Source organism: Acyrthosiphon pisum, chromosome A3 (genome assembly GCF_005508785.2).
Source record: "Acyrthosiphon pisum isolate AL4f chromosome A3, pea_aphid_22Mar2018_4r6ur, whole genome shotgun sequence".
NCBI lineage: Eukaryota > Metazoa > Arthropoda > Insecta > Hemiptera > Aphididae > Acyrthosiphon > Acyrthosiphon pisum.
In genome coordinates, this window is record NC_042496.1 from 27636433 (window position 1) to 27656163 (window position 19731).

At 27.3% G+C, this 19731-nt stretch overlaps 2 protein-coding genes across 5 annotated transcripts in view; one reads left to right on the forward strand and one right to left on the reverse strand.

Moving 5' to 3' along the window:
- Positions 1–342: 342 nt before the first annotated feature.
- LOC100167552 overlaps positions 343–19731 on the reverse strand; it is a 41265-nt gene continuing 21876 nt past the window's right edge. Inside the window, exons 1-11 of one of the 3 annotated variants that reach the window (XM_029491511.1) lie at positions 11164–11287; positions 7442–7571; positions 4763–6622; positions 4567–4683; positions 1869–1942; positions 1669–1782; positions 1533–1604; positions 1221–1391; positions 1048–1152; positions 802–986; positions 343–732 (exon numbers count right to left, since the gene is read on the reverse strand). In XM_029491511.1, coding sequence (XP_029347371.1) covers positions 657–732; positions 802–986; positions 1048–1152; positions 1221–1391; positions 1533–1604; positions 1669–1782; positions 1869–1942; positions 4567–4683; positions 4763–6622; positions 7442–7571 — 2904 coding nt within the window. In that variant the 5' untranslated portion in view covers positions 11164–11287 and the 3' untranslated portion in view covers positions 343–656. Of the gene's footprint in view, positions 733–801; positions 987–1047; positions 1153–1220; positions 1392–1532; positions 1605–1668; positions 1783–1868; positions 1943–4566; positions 4684–4762; positions 6623–7441; positions 7572–7881; positions 8104–11163; positions 11288–19731 lie in introns of those variants that run through there. The other 2 variants (XM_001943975.5, XM_003246467.3) reach the window with 2 other exon arrangements.
- On the forward strand, positions 10356–18770 carry LOC100169608 (chromatin-remodeling ATPase INO80). Of its 2 annotated transcripts, none has more exons than XM_001943919.4 (28): positions 10356–10666; positions 10891–10949; positions 11178–11374; positions 11966–12085; positions 12151–12324; positions 12398–12496; positions 12619–12777; positions 12879–13048; positions 13227–13431; positions 13506–13593; positions 13653–13768; positions 14194–14369; positions 14438–14640; positions 14779–14919; positions 14978–15087; positions 15152–15356; positions 15438–15534; positions 15589–15808; positions 15872–16223; positions 16286–16413; positions 16476–16570; positions 16734–16890; positions 17267–17341; positions 17444–17546; positions 17604–17776; positions 17868–17937; positions 17999–18073; positions 18166–18770. In XM_001943919.4, the coding sequence occupies exons 1-28, from the start codon at positions 10545–10547 to the stop codon at positions 18282–18284; spliced, it is 4008 nt and encodes a 1335-aa protein (XP_001943954.1). In that variant the 5' UTR covers positions 10356–10544; the 3' UTR covers positions 18285–18770. The 2 variants fall into 2 exon arrangements, with proteins under 2 accessions (XP_001943954.1, XP_003246514.1); XM_003246466.2 differs by having other exon boundaries at positions 17999–18093; positions 18166–18223.

A 19731-nucleotide genomic window follows, 5' to 3' on the forward strand; every position in this document is an offset into this window, starting at 1 on the left:
AAGTGTGTGGTTTTTCAACCTAATTATTTTCCATAAAATTAGAAATCCAATTTTTCTTTTTTTTTTTACTATTATTTACTATGAAATTATTTTCAATTAATTTATATTCAATTGCAATTATATTTCTATTAAATTATTTTTAATAAAATATTTTTTGGTTTATTATTTTTGTAAGTTTTGTTTTCAGTGAAATTAGTTTCCAACATTTTATAGGCTCCCTATAAAATAGTGACGCTCTAGTAAGATTTGCTATGTTACACTCCTGTAAAATGGGAAACACACGCATGAATGAAATCCTCTTAAATATATAGGTATAAGAAATACATAAATTGTACAACTAAATATAAAATCATTATTATAAATATATTCAAATATAACAACTGTATTTTAAGGAAATAAATGTTAAACAAGATTATATCAATAAGTATAATTTGTAATGTAAAAATACTTATAAAAATAAAAAAGATGATAAACAGATAACATCCATGTTGTGAGCATTACAACTATTAGGAAATTAAATAAAACTATTCACTTAACTATAACTTATCAACAATTAAAGTTAAAATAGGTCAAAGAAAAAAAATCTAACTATAACTATTTAAATACATATAATCAGTATCTAATTTAATATTAATAAACATACTAATTAATAATTTCTAAAATTCTGAACTGAGCAAAGAAGTCTTTTTGATAATAACCATTACTGTCCCTGGTATTTCAGGTTCCAAGTACCTGAAAGTTAATTTTGAATACATTTTATTGAATTATATAGTTCAATAATATTTAAAAATACCATCTTACATTAAACGTCTATCTTGAAGTCTTTTTATAACAACTGGTTTGATGCGAGCTATACCCTTGGGACTATGTTTTCCACGGCCTGTAATAATGGTTAGTTGTCTACCTCTATTTCCTCCGTTATGTTTTTTCAAATTTGATATATGAGTATCCAAATATAAATCTAGTGCTAAAATGGCATCTGAAACCTTAACAAAATATGACATTTAAAACAATTTATTCAGAATAAGAAAATTGAACTAGCATTACTGTTAAATTGTGCAAATCTAAGGAAGTGGCATTTTCATTTTGTTTGACCATTTCTACAAGAGCTTTGGTTTTAGCGTCTTTTTCATTTTGTTTAACTATGTCGGCCTATACAATAAACATAATTAAATCGTGCAATCTATAACTTTTCATAAAAATGCTTAAGGTATAGTTACTTTCTCTAGATAATAAGCAGTAACTGAAGGATTTTTTTTGCTAAACGATTGGTTAGCTTTTTGTAAAAGCTGTTGTCTCTGGATTGAAAGTTCTTGAGCTACTCTACTATAATCTTGATCATTATTGGATGCATTATGTCCTACCCAATTAACACAACTTCTTTCATTTCCCTATAATAATATTTCTACATTGTATAATATAGGAAAAAACATAAATTATTTTATTTTAATATATGTGACCATATTATAATCACATAATACAAACTATGTACTTTAACCATTATTAATTATTGAGTAATGAATATTTATTACTTGAACAGATGGATTATCTTGGTTTAACGAATGTTCCATTCCCGATGATTCACTTAGAAATTCATTTGCTTCCTAGAGAAATTTTTTTTTACGGTTTAAATTCATAATATATGTATTAAAAAATGAAATTAATTACATGAAATTTATAATTTTTAGCACGCAAAACATTTAAAACATGTGTGGAATTAATGTGTTTAAATTTCTCCAACAGCAATTTTTTTTTTAAAACTGCAGAAAATGTGTTTTCTCCCTGTAAATACAAATTTAAATTCTCATTAATTGTGACAACATTTTGAACAACAAAATGACTGTCTTAATTTTTTAATTATATCTTACGATATTGGAATTTGAACTACTAGAAGAACATTCTTCTGTAGATTCTTCTTGTAGTCTTCTAGCCAAAGATTCATCTAACAATATCACAATTTAAAAAATATGAATTAATACTAAATAATAAAACCAAAACTAAGTTCAGTAATCAGTTTTGTTTAAAAAAAATTGAATTGCCCATAACAAAAGAATTTAAAAGTTAGACCCACTCTTTAACGGGTTTCTTTTAATAACTTAAGGTTAACTATCATATGACACCGGTCATTCACTTCTTCATGGGACACATTGTATATATTATATACATACATATTGTTATTTCACAAAATATATTATATGTATGAGTGTATGTTAATTATATTGCTGAAAACAGTAGAAACAACCAAACAGTCTCATTTCTATTAGATGTATAATGTTTTTAATATAGTGTATTATAGTAAATCGAGGGAAGGGGCTGAGTGTTTTTGTACAGGGAATTTTATTGTTAAAACATCATTCAAAAGTAATAAGTATATCATTAAGAAAACGCTACCCATGTATTTGTTGTATCTGTCTTACACACGCACGACATAGCAAATTTCCGTTCACTAGTTTCAATAGCGCGTTATTAGTTTTAATATCAGAGTGAATTCACCTATTATCATACTTTTAGGTAAGAATATTATCTGTGCTGAAGCGTTGGTGATTTTTCAATATTTTCATTTTCAAGTAAGATATGTATAATATGTGAAATATTAAAAATGCTCGTATCTCGCTTGAAAATTAAAATATCAAATAAAAGTCAACACTTAAGCACAGATAATGTTATTATCTAAAAATGTTATAATAAGACAAATCACTCTAATATCAAAAATAACAGCATACTATTGAAACTAGTGAACAACAAGTTGCTATGTCGTACGTGTGTAAGACGGAGACAACAAATGCTTGGGTAGCGTCCTCGTAAAAAATAAATATATAGAAATAAGAATAAAGATATTTTAATATAATATAATGTATAGTGGTTAGAACTTCTATCATTGTTATTTGTTATGTCTTAAAATAGGAACGTTGTTAATTAAAAATGTTCAGTTAATCCACATTGATATTCCTAGTATACATATTACTACATATAATTATGAACCATAATTTATGGTTAATGTAATTAAAGAGTTAAGTTACTATCCAGTTTCATAATGTATTTTATTTTATTCATGCACCAATGTCCAATATTGTACCTCGATTAAATCATCGACTATCAAGGCAACTAATAATTAGCCAAACAAGAAAACTAATATTTAATATACCATTATTATCATGTACAGTGGCGGAACTACATTTATTAAGGCCTGTGTCCAAAATACAACCAAAAAAGCAGGTTAGTGAATGTCGCTCTGCTGTACAGTAGGTTACAAGTGGATGATTGTATTAGACTTAAATTCAATGATATAATATCATTGTATAAAAAAAACGATTCTGAGCGGAGACGGTTTGTCAGTCTGGATATTTTATATTTTTATTATTTATTTTATCATGTAAGTTGAATTAATATTATAATATTATAATTTTTTATTCGTTTCTATGGTGATAAACAAAGCGTTATAAATTAAAATCCCATTTTTAACGTTTTTCGTAATTTTTCGGTGTTTTTTTCGGTGGTATTAAATAACTATTGAGAAAATCGAAAAATGATCTCTCCAAAGTACCATCTTGTTCCAATTCTCTAAAAGATAAGGTACTATATGTTGACATTGAAGCACTCCTTTTGGTATAAATTTTGTATACAGGATATAAAAAAAAAAAAATAAACACCATTGTAAAACCAATAGCTTCCTCGCTCTGCTCAGAATCTAAAATAACTTATTTCACTAAATTTACTTGAACTGTTACAATAATGCAAAGCATTTTATATTCCTATGAACAATTAACTGTTAAACAATTTTAAATAATTCAGAATTTTCAATGATGAGGTCTACGAAAAACACCGCCTTTACTCATATGTAGTTCTGCCCAATGGTGTATTTACAGGGGGGATCAATCCTTCCCCCCTCCCTATAGTCTTTATATAAAATGCAAGGAGTCTTAACATAAGGCCTCTGTTTTTAAAGGCGGATAAAATCTACTGAATAAAATCATATCCTCTCTTCCCAAAACAAAAACCTAAATACGCCACTGGTTCCGCCTTCCGCCTCTGACCATGTATAATCAATATTAAGTACCTTTTTTTGTATGTTAAATATTAACCTAATGATAAGTAATTGATAAGTAATTTGAATAATATTACTTTTTTTTACCTTGGCATTATGTATAAAAATATATAATACATTATAGAATTACTAAGATTATTGCTAAAACATAGCTAATACATTTTAATATAATTAAAATATAATGTAATTAACTATAAATATAAAATATTTTTTTTGAGCTCTAATATTTAAATACAGAAGAAACTCCATTAACCGTTACACTTTTAACTCAATCCTCCGTTAAACGTTATCCTCCAACGACACATGCAACGCAGGTCTTACTTCTCCGTAAAATACAAAACATTGCCGCTCAAAAACCTCAAGCCTCGAAGAAACAAAAGAGGATGACAGATTATTTTGTACAGTATGTATGTTCGTATTATTTTTGTATGAAAATATGTACGCTGATTTTCTGTTAACCGTCATAGTCCCGGTTTCTGACAGTGACGATTAATCGAGTTTCTACTGTATTTAATATTTACCTTGTAAAATGCCATCTTGATTACAAACATATGAAGGTGTATTTGCAATCAAATAATAATAAAGTTCTTCAGCTAACTTTTCGGGTAATTTCACTGGCATTAGTACTGTATTTTGATCTAGAACCAAAATTTTTTGATTAAAATATAAATTTTTTTTTTTTTGAAAATTAAAAATATATACACAGTAGGTACTTACTAAAATTAGGAGAAAAATCGCCAAAATATTCACATAATTGAGCAAGTACACTTTTATCCATAACTAACTGAACAAAGTCTTCCTCATCATCTTTTTCAATCATAAGGTCTTCTTCGACACTCTCGGATCTCGGAAAAATAAAATCAGTACTATCTATTGGATTTTGATTTTCTTTAAATTTTTTTATCTTTAAAACATGGTCCGAGTACAACGAATCACCAAATGTAAATTTATTTTCAATATCTTTTCTTAAATCATCATCAACAACTTTAAATGTTTTCTGTATTTTTTTATCAATGACTTTTTTACCATGTTTTTTCTTTTTACCATCAGTCTCTTCAGTGATTCTATTTACTGCTTTTGACTGTAGATTTAATGGAGAATCAAACAAATTATTATCCTGCTCATTACTTTGTTTTAAAAGTTCAATGGAGTCTTGACATTGAACATTTTTAATAAAATAATTGTCTTCATAGTTAATACAATTGCACAATTGTTGCTTCGATATATCATGTCTAGACTCTATCAACATATCTACAATCCAGTCAATATTTCCTTCACATTTTTCATATAATTCAATAATTAATGATGAAATATTTTCTGGAAATTGTTCATAAAGTTTAATTAAATTTAGTTGAGGTATGATTTCTTTTAGGTCGTCAGTTGTCGTTCCTTTATCTAATTTTCCTGAAGGCATATTCAAAATACTCAGATTTCCTTCATTAATATCCTTGTTTCTTCCAAAAAAAACGTAGCTACTGTACTCTTCTTTAGGTATTTCATTCAGGACATCCATAAACAAAAAATCATTTTCAGACGTGTTAACAGATTTATTGACATAATTTGATGTTTCTTCCACAGATAACGAAGATTCTTCATCCATATCAAGAATGTCTTGGGATAGGTTTTCATATGCATTGCCTTCGGAAATATCATCTTCTTCTTCTTTTTGTGTTATACCAATTGTAGGAATCAAAGTGTCGTCTTCATCATTATTGGTAACAGAAGTAGATTTTTTTTTTTTGCTTTTTTTTTTTTTTTTTTGTTTTTGTGAAACAACCAGATCTTTAAAATCATCAATAATCTCAATTTGGGATTCATAAGCTACATCTCTTTGATCTATAAGATTATCACAAAGCTGATACATTTTTGAACTGTTTGATTGTATTGGCGGCTTGGTTTTCTTATTGTATTTTAATTTTAATTTAGTTAACAGACTATCAACGTTAATATTACGTTCATATCGATGAATGAAAGAACTTATAGTATCATAAGATACTGAATGTACATTTTTCTTGAACAACTCCATTTTATTCCATGCCCATTCTGTATTGGGTTCAACAATTTCAATCCAATATCCATTATTTACAGCCACTTTAGTATAGTTTTCCATTTCCCAAACTTCACAATTTGTATTGTCAACTATAACTGGAGTAACTTCTAACTTAATAGCTGTTTGGAATTTTTGAAATGCCCATTCATGTGCTTCAGATAATTTAGTACGATTAAAACAATATTGTCCATTATATTTGTTCGTAAAAAACTTATCTGCACTAAAAATAAAGTCATCAATGTTAGCATTTTTATAGCACGAATTTAAAATATTAGTTGCCTGATACGATTTTCCACTGCCTGGACATCCTCTCATTAATACTAAAACTTTGAAGCGTTTTGATACTAAATATAGTATTTTATTAATAGGTGTTTCTGTTGTAGATAAACGTTCCCAATTAATTTTGGGAATATTGGAAGTAGAAGCTACGGCTGATTGATTTTTCTCTTCAGTGGATAATAAATGCAGGCGTGGTTCAGGATCAGGAACCTTTGTTAATTGAACAAGATCACGATATGCCAATAACACTATTAAAAAATTCAGAAAATAAAATTATTAACCCTATTATAAATCTTATGACTATTTCATTTTAATATGGTATCTTATATTTTATTATTGCTGAGAACAATATTTGTAATAAATGAGTCTTCACTAAGTCATTATAAAACTAAATTGTATCATACTGATGGCAATGAATTTCAAATAATAATTAAATAAAAACTGATTAAAATTCAATGTCAATATAAACTAAATTGGTCTACCATTTTAAATAATTTAATTAAAAATAAAAATTATACTTAATAAAATAAAGTGAAATTAATTTTAATTTTTAATACAAAGGTAATTAATAGTATTTTACAAATCAAAAATTTAAATTTAGCTGAAATTTGATGAAAGAAATACTATAATCTTCATATTCTATGACAAACCCTTATAGGCTAGTTTATATTTGAAGGTTATTATAAAGCGTGGACACCAAAAACTTTTCTGCAATTTCAACCCAAGACCATAGGTACATTATAAAAATAAAATAATGGGTACGAAAAAATAAATACACTGGGGTTTTTCATTTGCTTAGTAAAGTAAAGTCCAGATTTCATCTATTTTTAGATATTTGTTCCATAATACATTAGTTAGGTAAAATGTTGAAACTTAAATGCAAGTAAAAACAAAGTCCTTAATAAATACAAATTGATTTATAAAACAAATTTAACGAATCATTAAATCTACATGACAACACTCTAACAGATATGTAAATACGTAACACGTTAGTACACAATACAATTACCTAAACATGATTTAAACAAATTACAATAATGTTTAAAAAGGCAACATTTAAATCTTACAATCATTATTTCTGTTTTCTATCAGCAATTCAATAACATCATAATCAACGCATCCAGTAAATTTTTTGAATAAATCTTCTTTAGTATTTAAACAGCTCCAGCTCATGGTTTCTTTAGAATAATTTGTCATCTAAAACACAAAATCAAATATTTATTTAAAAATGTAAAACGTTTATATAAATTAATAGATTATCTATTAGAACTAATGTTTGAATATAAATAGAATACAAAGGTAATAACAAATCCTTACTACTCTGTAGTAAGGATTAAAGTATTATAATATGAATCCTCTTTTAAACATTGTTTATCAATTTTAATGTTTTAATAATGTTTTTGATTTACTATTATTTTATTAATCTTTAATCTCACAAACTACTCCGCAAATCACCTACATTCTAATATGATAAATAATAATATACATCTAGTAACAATGATCGTACTTTTGTCCAGGGAAACTTTGTTCCTTTGATTGTAGAGTGTAGACTGAACTACTGTAATTGACTGTTGGCACGTAATTTAAAAATTTAAATTTAAAAATTTGTAACAATCATGCATTAGCCTTTGAGGTAATGAGAAAATAACATTTAGAATACCGAATACTGATAAGTGATAACACGCAACATGTGTCAGCATTCAGCGCGCGCCTAACTACAGTAACTAGATCCTAGTAGAAATACAGGTTATAACTTATAGGCTATAGCCACTTATTATGGGATATTATGATACTACATCTGCGCATGCGTAACGCATTATTATTTCTTGATACTCCTTGCCACCTTGGCCAAAATATTATTTATTAATACCATGTGGACTGCAACGCGTCCCCCCCCACCAGACGTTGCCTAGTGACCTATACAGTGTATTACTGTATTAGTGCTTAGTAGTGGTTAGAAAGAGATAGCCAAAACCAGTGTATAGAGAGCTTTGATACCTTTGTGGATATAGGATACATAAATATCAAGGCTCTCTAGGTTGAAGGTTCTACCTGTGCATATTATTATGATATAGAGAGCTTATATAAGCTCTCTAGTATGATAGAGCTAAAAGTTTTTTTCTCTTATGGGACCTGGCCACCTAGGTATAGATTATAGCTGATGAACAACGAATATTTTATAAAAATAGCATAACATTTTTCGGAGTATGTACCTATTTTGGTACGTAAAAATCAAAGATCGGGCTCAGAAGTTATAGAAGTTAAAATCAATAAATCTGCACATAAAAATCTAAAATATGCAAAAAAAAAATTATAACTTATCAACAAGTAATAACTGTAATAGAAAGAAAATAGTTGGACAAAATAAAATAATACGTCGCGTTGTGGCGTATTGCCTATAGATATATTGGCCATAACAAAAACATAACGTTATAAAAAAAATTTTGTTTTAATACAGTGCAAACTGTATAAATAGTTGCTAAAATTCAAGAAAAATAAAATACCTACGTTAGATGAATAAGTATAAAAGTCAAAATACATCATAGACCTTATAATCTACGAGTATAAGGTCTATGAAATATATACATGAATAGTAAATGATAAACCTATTTTTTTAAAAAAATGTCAAACATCATTTCTTAGTAGGTAGATATACTAAACCTCAGTGGCGTAGACATGATTTCTGAAGGTAAACGGTAAAAAAATCAGACTAAACGTAAAAAAGTCCTAGAAAAAAATAATTTAAAAATAATATTATAATATGTATTAGATATATATTATATATAATTATTAATTATGCATTATCATTATCATAATAAATTCATAACTATTATTTTAAAATGACTTGTATACCTATTAAATTATTATATTAATATTAGTTTGTAAAAAATTTACTAATAAATAAATATTTTATTATTTATTTTTACTATAACCTTGTTCCTAGGTATAAAAGTTAATTGTCACATGTAAATATGTAACTTACCATTAACCTTAGTACTCCCTACTCCTTTTCCATAAACAATGTGGCACAGGCGCAAATAGCGTTTGAGTTTTGGGGGGGCTAATAGGGCCTTACTTTGATAATATTGAATAAGCTTAAAACAAAATGTAGGAAATGTTTGGGGGGGCTATGGACATTTTTTTGGGGGGGGGGGGGGGGGCTTAGAAATTGTATCATATTTGATACAAGATTGCTATTGTGTTTATGTTTGTCTACCTTTTTTATTCCAGTAATATTTTTCCGGCAATTTTTTTCCTAGATTCATTATAGGTACCTACGTTTATTTTATGGAAGTAAAAACTTGACATTATTTATCATAATTTTTTTTTCTAAACGTATATTGCTTCATTAATATTTTAAAAAACATTTCGTATTTTAGTGCCTGTTTTAATTTGCTATAAATACGGTAATTTATTATAATTTGAACTAAACAATCTCATCTAATTTATCTAAATCGTGTAGCCAATTAAATCGGTTCAAGCTACAAGATTTATGATGAATTCGTACGGTACCTAGTGGTGCAGCTGTGTAGCCATGGGGGTTTTGGGAGTTCAACTCCTCCCCTCCCATTGGTACTTTTCCCTCTAATAAATTTATTATTTATATACAAATATCTAATTTGTACTTAACCTCCCTTATTACGCCACTGACGGTACCTACTACAGCTACTACGAGTACTATCCTCTAGGCTCTAAGTACTACCTATCGTACCGTACTCTCGTGGCGGTTTCAGGAAGTTCTGTCGTGCTTTTACAGAATCTATAATAATATGGCTATATTTTTATAAATGTGAACAACAATATTATATAATTATATAAATAATAAATATTATTGATTAAAAATTTTATATGTCAATAATAAATGTGTGGCAAATAATTTCGATTTATTCAATTGTCGAACCTGTTAATAATATCAGTAGTTTGGTATTCTGTTCATCAATATTTTGTTTACATTTTTCATAAATGTTATATTGATAACTGATAAGTCTTGTGTGAAACTGAAATAATCTTGAAATAATTTTATAATGTTTCTAAGGGTTTCACTCAATTTTTAGTTTTAGATTTCGTTAAAATAATATGTATTATTCATTCTTAATAATTTAACTGAACCTGATTGTTTGTAGTTTTCATGAACAATTTTAAACGATTTTTTAAATACAATTTGTAATAATGAATGGTGAAATGAATAACAACGAAATAGCTTTACCGCTACATTACCAACAGATTATACAAGCTATAAATATTGAACCCTATTTGAATCATGTGGAAAACATTTTCAAAACACCTCTTGGGTAATTTCTTTAAAATTTAATTTTGTACTTTGTATTGTGAATGGTAGTACCTATGCATTATATTGTGTTGTTGTTACAAACTTAGACCTTAGTTATATTTATAGTCGGAGCTCATAATAAATTTAATTTATTCTGTGGCCGGTATAATATTTAACTATAAATTGTTGAAATCTAAAGGTCTTATGTTTATACCTTGTAATAACTTATTTATATTGTATTTTCAGAGAGGATTCAAGTGATACAGATTTAGATGGTGATTTCAGTGATCTTGAAACATCAGAAGGTAAGTTTTCTGTTTACTCTTTCCAAATCCACTATGTTTCATACCCAGAAAATATTAAGATTGGAGATTTACTCTCCTATTAACCGCCAAGGAAAAAAAGCTACAAACTAATACATTTCTTAGGGGAAAAAAAACCCACATATCTTTTCATTAAGTAGAACAGAAATCAATTATTGAACATATTAAAGATTTTTATTAGTTAAATAATTATTACTTTATTAATTTTAGAACTTGCTGCTGACCGTTCTCGTTATTACAATTTATCAAATGTTGGTGATGACCGTTTATGGCTACAAAATCTTCTCGTGGATAACGATGATTCAGATGATCCTGACGATGTAGTAACAGAAGAAGATCTACAAATCATGATACAGCTACACTTATACAAAAAAAAATATCAAAAACAATTCCTTTCTGCTAAAAATGTAAATTATTTGATGCAAATATTTTTATAAATTATTTTGTCAATTTGTATTTTTATTGAAAACTTTTATTAATTTTATTAGTAAAAATTTATCTATTTTCATTTAATATTAGGATTTGACAAAAAAAAAAAAATTTTCATTTATTTTTCTATTATATTTACATCTGTTAGGTTTTGATTGTCATTATTTATATAAAAAACACAAGACCAATATGCAATAGATTATTACTGAGTATACGAGTTAATTATATATCTAGATTACATGATTTTCTTAAATTAGATCGAACAAGTGGGATCATTGGTTGTAGTTTTCATTAGCTAAGTAATAGTGTAGATGTGATAAATTGTGGAGAAAATAAGGATTGTTGGGTCTTGAGGCTAACACATCCAGGAGTGGTCTTGCAACTGATCATTGATATTCACCTTTAATTGATATTTATGAATTAAGGTTTTGTCAAATCCCAATATTTGAATTGTTGAAATAATTTATTATACTTTTAATTAAGTTAATAAACAAAATGTTTACTAGTATTTTATTATTTCGAATAGTGTCAAACCTTGTTTTTGTGTCATAGATTATTTTTTTTTACAGAAAAATCGGTGTCGGTATTATAGTTCTGGTTTACTGTCTAATTTTGATAAGTATCAAACCAGAACCGAAAAAAAACCTATTCAGAAGGCAAAACCTACTACTGTTAAACATAAACACAAGGTATCTTAAATAAATTACATATTTACTTATTACTGATTATACAATATATCAATTTCTATTGACAGAATTCTGACAGTGAAAAAAAACTAGCAAAAAGGAAAACGCGGTCATTAAGTCCTACTGCCAAAACATTAAAACTTGAAAAAAAAAAAGCGCTCTTGGAAGCAAAAACAGCTCAAGTTATATTTATGAAGAGAAAGAAGTTATGGTTACATATGGCAAAAAAAGAAATGGGAAAAGTAAAAGATAATTATATTATAAATTATATTTTTATAGAAAATATATATTAATATATATTTTAAATATTTATAGACACATAGAATGAAAAATAACAATCATAAAGAAATATTAATAACTTGTCGCCGTACTGCTCAGTCCTGTATGAAGCATCTGCGCCAAAAAGCTATTCAAGTAATTAATTATTTATTACCATCCTTACCTCTTCAATAGGTGACATAATGAACAATTCAATGAGATGTGTCCGCTGGTCTTTTAACTTTCTCGGGTTAACATTGAAATTATTGTATGTATAGAGTCAAAAAAATATGAAAGAAAATGTATGGCGTGCAAAACGTTTAACACGTGAAATGTTAACATATTGGAAAAGATATGATCGTAATGAACGTGAGACTCGTAAAAAACAAGAAAAAGAAGCCGAAGAACAAAGGAAAATGGATGTAGAGCTAATGGAAGTAAATATAATTTTGATTTATTGAATATTTGTCTCTTATCCCATTTATAATACATTATTTAATAATTTTACATTGTATTTGTAAAAATAAAATAAATTTAGGCAAAACGTCAACAAAGGAAATTAAATTTCTTGATCACTCAAACAGAGTTGTATGCACACTTCATGTCAAAAAAGCTTGGTCAAAGTTCTGCTGAAGAACAACTTCGAATTCTAAACCAATTAGATGAAGAAAAAATACCTAGATTGATGCATATTGAAAATTATAACAGGTTAACCTTATAACTCATACTAACTGTAGTCAGTTGAATAAAATAATAATAAATATTGGATTGTGTAATTATGAAAAATACATTATTTTTACTTATTTTAATATATTAAAATATATTAAAGACGTCACTTTATATTTTTTATCATTAATAGTTTAATTGTATTTATGTTCACAATTAGTGAAATATATAAGGATAAAGCATTACAAAATACTCAAAAGGCACTGGATGCTCATGAACGACAATCCAATGAATTTGATGATATTGATTTTAAAATAAATATGCCTCCCCCTAATGAAGAAAGACCACAGCCAACAATATTTCAAGGAAGTTTGAAACATTATCAACTAAAAGGAATGAATTGGCTTGCAAATCTTTATGATCAAGTAACATTTATTTATATTATTTCCTAAATATAATTTGATTAATGACAATAGCAAATATTAATTTTTAATTGTAGGGAATAAATGGAATATTAGCAGATGAAATGGGATTAGGAAAGACTGTACAATCTATTGCATTTTTATGTCATATTGCAGAAGCATATCGTAAGTTAACTATATTAAGAAAAAAAACTAAATAAAATATTATTATTTTGGTATTATAGGTGTGTGGGGGCCATTTTTAATTGTATCTCCATCGTCTACACTCCACAATTGGCAGCAAGAAATAGCTAGATTTGTTCCTGCTTTTAAAGTTGTCCCATATTGGGGAAATCCACAGGTATTTTTACTGATATGAAATAATAATGCTTCAAAATTAATTTATCTGCAAATAATTGCAATTTAATAAACACTGGGAAGTTATTACTCGAAATTTTTCGTTTTTAAATAAAAATGTTGTGTAATTTTATTGAAAATATAAACTAAAAAAAAATACAATACAAAAATTATATAAAAAAAATTCAAAATATGTGAAATTAAATTGGCATTATTTTAATTAGAATGATTTAAATAAACTATATAAATTTTATCAGATTTTAATAGTTTTTTCTATTAGGTAAATATAATATGCATTTAGATATTAATTTGCTCCCTAGTTATAACAAATTATGTAGAAAAAAATAGCCAAAATATTAATTGCATGGAGCATCTGTAGTCAAATTATATCACCTTGCTTATATTATTTTTATTTACTCACCTCTGTAGGAAAGAAAAATTTTAAGACAATTCTGGGACCAAAAAGGATTACATACCCAAGAAGCTAGTTTTCATGTGGTTATAACAAGTTATCAATTGATTGTGAGCGATTTTAAATATTTTAATCGTATTAAATGGCAATATTTGGTTCTTGATGAAGCCCAAGCTATCAAAAGTACCAACAGGTATTAAAGTTTTTTTTTTACTTTAAATTAGAAATTAATAATTATTAAAAATATGATTTTTGCTGTAGCGTCCGTTGGAAACTATTATTAACATTTAGATGCCGTAATCGTTTGTTGTTAACTGGTACACCAGTACAGAATAGTATGGCTGAACTTTGGGCCTTGTTACATTTTATTATGCCAACAATGTTTGATTCTCATGACGAATTTACTGAATGGTTTTCTAAAGATATTGAGAGTCATGCAGAAAACAAAACAGGCATTGACGAAAGTAAGAACATAATCTTCATTTACAACTATATTCAATGTACTACAACTACTCGTATAGTAAATAGTTCTGAAATAATTAAACAACTGTAAGATAAAATAATTGATAATAATTGATTTTTATTTAAACATTTTGTTTTAGAACATTTATCTAGACTGCATTTGATTTTAAAACCATTCATGTTACGTAGAATAAAAAAGGATGTTGAAAATGAGTTGTCTGACAAAATTGAAATCTTGATGTACTGTCCACTTACTTCTCGCCAAAAAATGTTATATTCTGGTAATAAAATGTTTATTTTCAATCAGTAAAAATCTGTTATTTAATGGTTTAATTTTAGCTTTAAGAAAAAAGATTCGTATTGAAGATTTATTACATTCAGCTGGTTCTTATCAATCTTCACCCAATGTGACATCAAATTTGATGAACTTAGTGATGCAATTCAGAAAAGTTAGTATTTATAATTTCAATAGGTATTAAAACATTAGCAGTATAAGTTACTTTTTTTTTCTAGGTTTGTAATCATCCAGAATTATTTGAAAGACGAGAAGCTAGATCACCTTTTTTTTTTCGTCCTACTGAATATATTGTTCCTAAAATGATTTATTTTGACAACTCTGTTAAATATAACTTTTTAAGTAAACAACATTTATTTGCTAACAAATTTTTTATATATAATGTTGAACAAGTCCACCATAGCTGTTTTCCTAAAAATAATGGTAATTATTATATTATATTACATTTTTTTAAACAAAATATTCATGTTTCAATGCAAATGTATTATACATTTATGTTTATAGATAAATCACAGACATGTAATGTGTTTTGCTTTAGTAGACTCTTGAAAATGTCAGCAACTGAACTTTTTCAGATAACAAATGGTGGACTATTTTACAGGTAATGCATCTTTCTGTTGGTTGACGACTAACTAATAATTTTCTTTGTTTCCAGAATACTTAATATTTTGATTCAACAAAAAAAGAATAACTTAATTGGTGAGAAAAATTGTTGGGACAAAAACAGTATATTGTGGCCATTTATTGATCAACGCGTACCAGAGCCGTTTAAATTTATAACTCCAATTGTAAACACATGTACTATTACTCATACAACTCATTTGCATCACCATATGAATGAGACAATGGAACATAAATTACATCGCCTTAAACGAGTATAAATCAATAAATCTTTGTAGTTAATTTAAATGCATAATTAAAAAACTAATAATTTTTAGGCAAATTCTGAAATGAATATAACAATGGAAAATATTTATGTTGAGAACAAATCATTGAATAACTACAATTCTAGACCATCACAAATATATGAATGTAAACCAACACAACTTCCTCCATTTATATACTTTTATTCTCCAAAAGTAACAACAAAAGCACGTCAATTATGGGTTCCTGGTAGTAGGTCAGCTGCATATATCTGGCAACGACATGAAACTTGTGATTCTACCGAAGGCTATAGTTTAATATTTAATGGCCATTCAAGTTTCAGTCATAATCAATGGTCATGTGAAAATTTAGGTGGCGTAAATGCTTTAAAGCCTCAAAATGGATGGTCCAACATTAGCATACCAGGTAGTGTATGAATATTAAAGTCCTCTAAACTCAATGGCTGTAAATATTATTTTTTTTTTTAGATAAACAAAGTTTGGTTACTGACTGTGGAAAATTAAAAATATTAGACAGCTTACTAACAAAATTAAAACAAGAAAACCATCGAGTTCTAATTTACTCACAAATGACAAGAATGATTGATATTTTAGAGGTAATTTAAAGAATTTGATTTTTGTTTATTATTTTATTCATACATAATTATGTGCTTTATAGGAATACATGTGGTATAAAAAATTGAGGTATATGAGACTTGATGGTTCATCCAAAATATCCGAAAGAAGAGACATGGTTGCTGACTTTCAAAATCGGTAAATACTATTTAGTACTTACTAGTCAACATTTATATATTATTATTATCGTTTTTTTTTTCTATTACAAAAATTCTCACTATTTACTTTACTTTGCATAAAATACTTATTAAATTTTAAATTTAAATAATTATGTTGATTACAATTTTTTGTCACTATTTAGATCTGATATTTTCGTATTTTTATTGAGCACAAGAGCTGGAGGACTTGGAATAAATTTGACTGCTGCAGATACTGTTATATTTTATGATAGTGATTGGAATCCTACTGTTGATCAACAAGCAATGGATCGAGCTCACAGGCTTGGTCAAACTAAACAGGTTAGCCATATACATAAGTCTATATTGAATAATAATAACTTATAATAAAAATGACATATGGGGGACGTAGTGGCCGAGCGGATTAAGGCGTCGGTTGCGACGCACACTGACGCCGGTTCGAATCCGGCCGCGGGTTGCATTTTTCTTCGGGCAAGTCACGGTGTCCAGAAAGAAGTGCCGCCTTCCCCCGCCCGAGAATGACAGATACCTATGAGTGCCCACTAAATATCTGCCAAACTATCAAACACACGTGTTTAAAATTTACAGTACCCTCCCCCACAGTTAAAAATCACCCAATGGTCTAAGTTGCCGTGGATTAATTAATAAAAAATAAAAAAAATAATGACATAAAATGTGTTATATTATGTTACTCTAGGTTACCGTGTATAGACTAATAACCCAGAACTCTATTGAAGAACGAATATTACAAAGAGCAAAAGAAAAAAGTGAAGTATGCAAAATTATTAATATTTATTAATACTACTATTAATACTTTTTTTATGAAATAGATAAATAATTATACTAACAAATCTTTTTCTAAAACTGTTAATAGATACAAAGAATGGTAATTAGTGGTGGAAATCTAAAACCTGATACCCTAAAACCAAAAGAAGTTGTCTCATTACTTTTAGATGATGATGAAATTGAAAGCAAATGTAAGAATAAGAAAGTAATTTTATGTAAATTTTAAATACTAATAAAAACTTCTTCAGATCGTCAAAAACAAGAAGAGAGGAGACAACTAGAAGAAACAAGAGCTGAAGGATTCAAAGAAAAAGATCGGAAACGAAAAATAGATGTTAATAAAATTGAAATTTCTCCTAAAGTGAAAAAGACTGAAGATGTATCAACTATTGATGATTTTATATTAAGTCCTCATAGTGAGGTAAATTTGTATTATAATATAAATAAAAATGTATTATGTATGAATAATAATATATATATTAATTGTTTGTTCAATTATCAAATGTCTACAGAGTAGTTTTGTCCACGAAGAAACTGGCAGTGAAACGACAATTGATGATTCACCTACAAAACCATCTCCAAGTAAATAAGATAAATTATAATTTGTCAAAATATTTGTTTAATAATTTACCACTTATTTTAGGAACACCTACATCAACAACTAAACGAGCTAGATCAGTTCGTAGGAATTGTACCCCAGTAAGATCCAGTAGTCTCGGTAAATGTCTAAACTCCCAAGTAATTGTATCTAATCAGTAAGCATATCAAATTATCAATATTTAATCATCTACTTGTATTTAAATGATTTAGTTTCCGAAGATGACAGTTCTAGAAAAAAAAAAGTGAGCCCATCAAAACGTACTGGCCGTACAAATCAGAAGACTATTCCAACAAATGTATGTTTTAAAAGCTCTCCGAAAAAATCTTAATTATTATAAACTTTACGATCAAAATTACTATAGTTGATCTTTTTGATTTTTGTATTGTTGATTTTATTACTTATAAGTAAAATTGAAATAGTTAACAAATAAATAAATGTACTAATTTTGAATAGTTGATGTACACGATTATACATTGATTATAATTTATTTTTCTGATGATCAATTTAACTGTGAACGATGATTGACTGTTTGTTAAAAATAACTTATGATCAATATAATATTGTAGTTATAAAATTTTTATGTAAAAATGTAAAATTAATAATTATATATACTTTTATAGATGTTTGAAGTCTGTTCTGAATTTCTGATATTTTACACATCATATTACCTCTACTCCATGTCTGCATGTCTAAGCATTTACAGAAAAAATAAATATGCTGTTGGACTCGCTATTATACATGTAATTATGATGTCATAATAATTTATAAGCAGCTGTAAATTGTAATCCATAGATATGATAATACCGTATTGAAATATCCTTTGGAATGATGGTCCTATGAAATAATTAGTAAACAATGGCATTCAGAATTTTTCAATCTGTTAATATTTTTATCATTAATTATTTTGTCTTAAGACAAAATAATACTATGCACCACGCTATACATAGGCATAAATAAAAGGGGATATAATGGGTTAATCCCCCCCCCACAATTCTCAAACGTTTCCAAAATTGTTTTAAGTTGATTCAATATTACTATAATAGGGCTCTAGCCTACCTCCCCCAAATCTCGTGCCCATGACGTGACCACTCGGGAGATTGTGCGGGTTGTTGCATTTGTGCTATAATATATAGTTAGATTTTGTATTTTTGTCCTACGTTGGAAAAAATGCACCTACCGCGATGGTGTATCTTCAGTTGCCCGATCTCGACGCCGTGATAAATATATCACAATAGCCTATTTTTAGGATTGAAATATACTGTAACTAATAGTTAGTAAGTTACTTAATAAGTACAATTTTAATTTAGAATAGGTTCATACTTCATGGTACGAATACGTAAAATAGCTTAAAATTTAAAAATTGTATACGCCCCCACGAAGAATATAATTACAACGAAATAATGCTAACATCGTTATTCTTCATTCCAATATAAAATTCCATTTAAATTTTAACTTATATAGCTATAATATTATAGATGCCTATAATAAAAACTGTGTCATTATTTTAGTTTCTGATTACAATATTAGCTACTTATGAGAAACGTTGTTTTAAATATTCAATCTTTAGTTAAAAAAATTGAGCATTTTATACATTTTCAACTACGAAATAATTTGAAAATATTTGTGATGTTGATGAATTATTGTCAACATTAAACATTAAACGGCTTGCTTATGTTTCAACTTTAAAGGCATAGGTACTTAATACTTTTAAACTGCTATCAAAATAACTTATCACGAACTTATTTACATTTTTTAAGCTGTTTGACACATCTTTG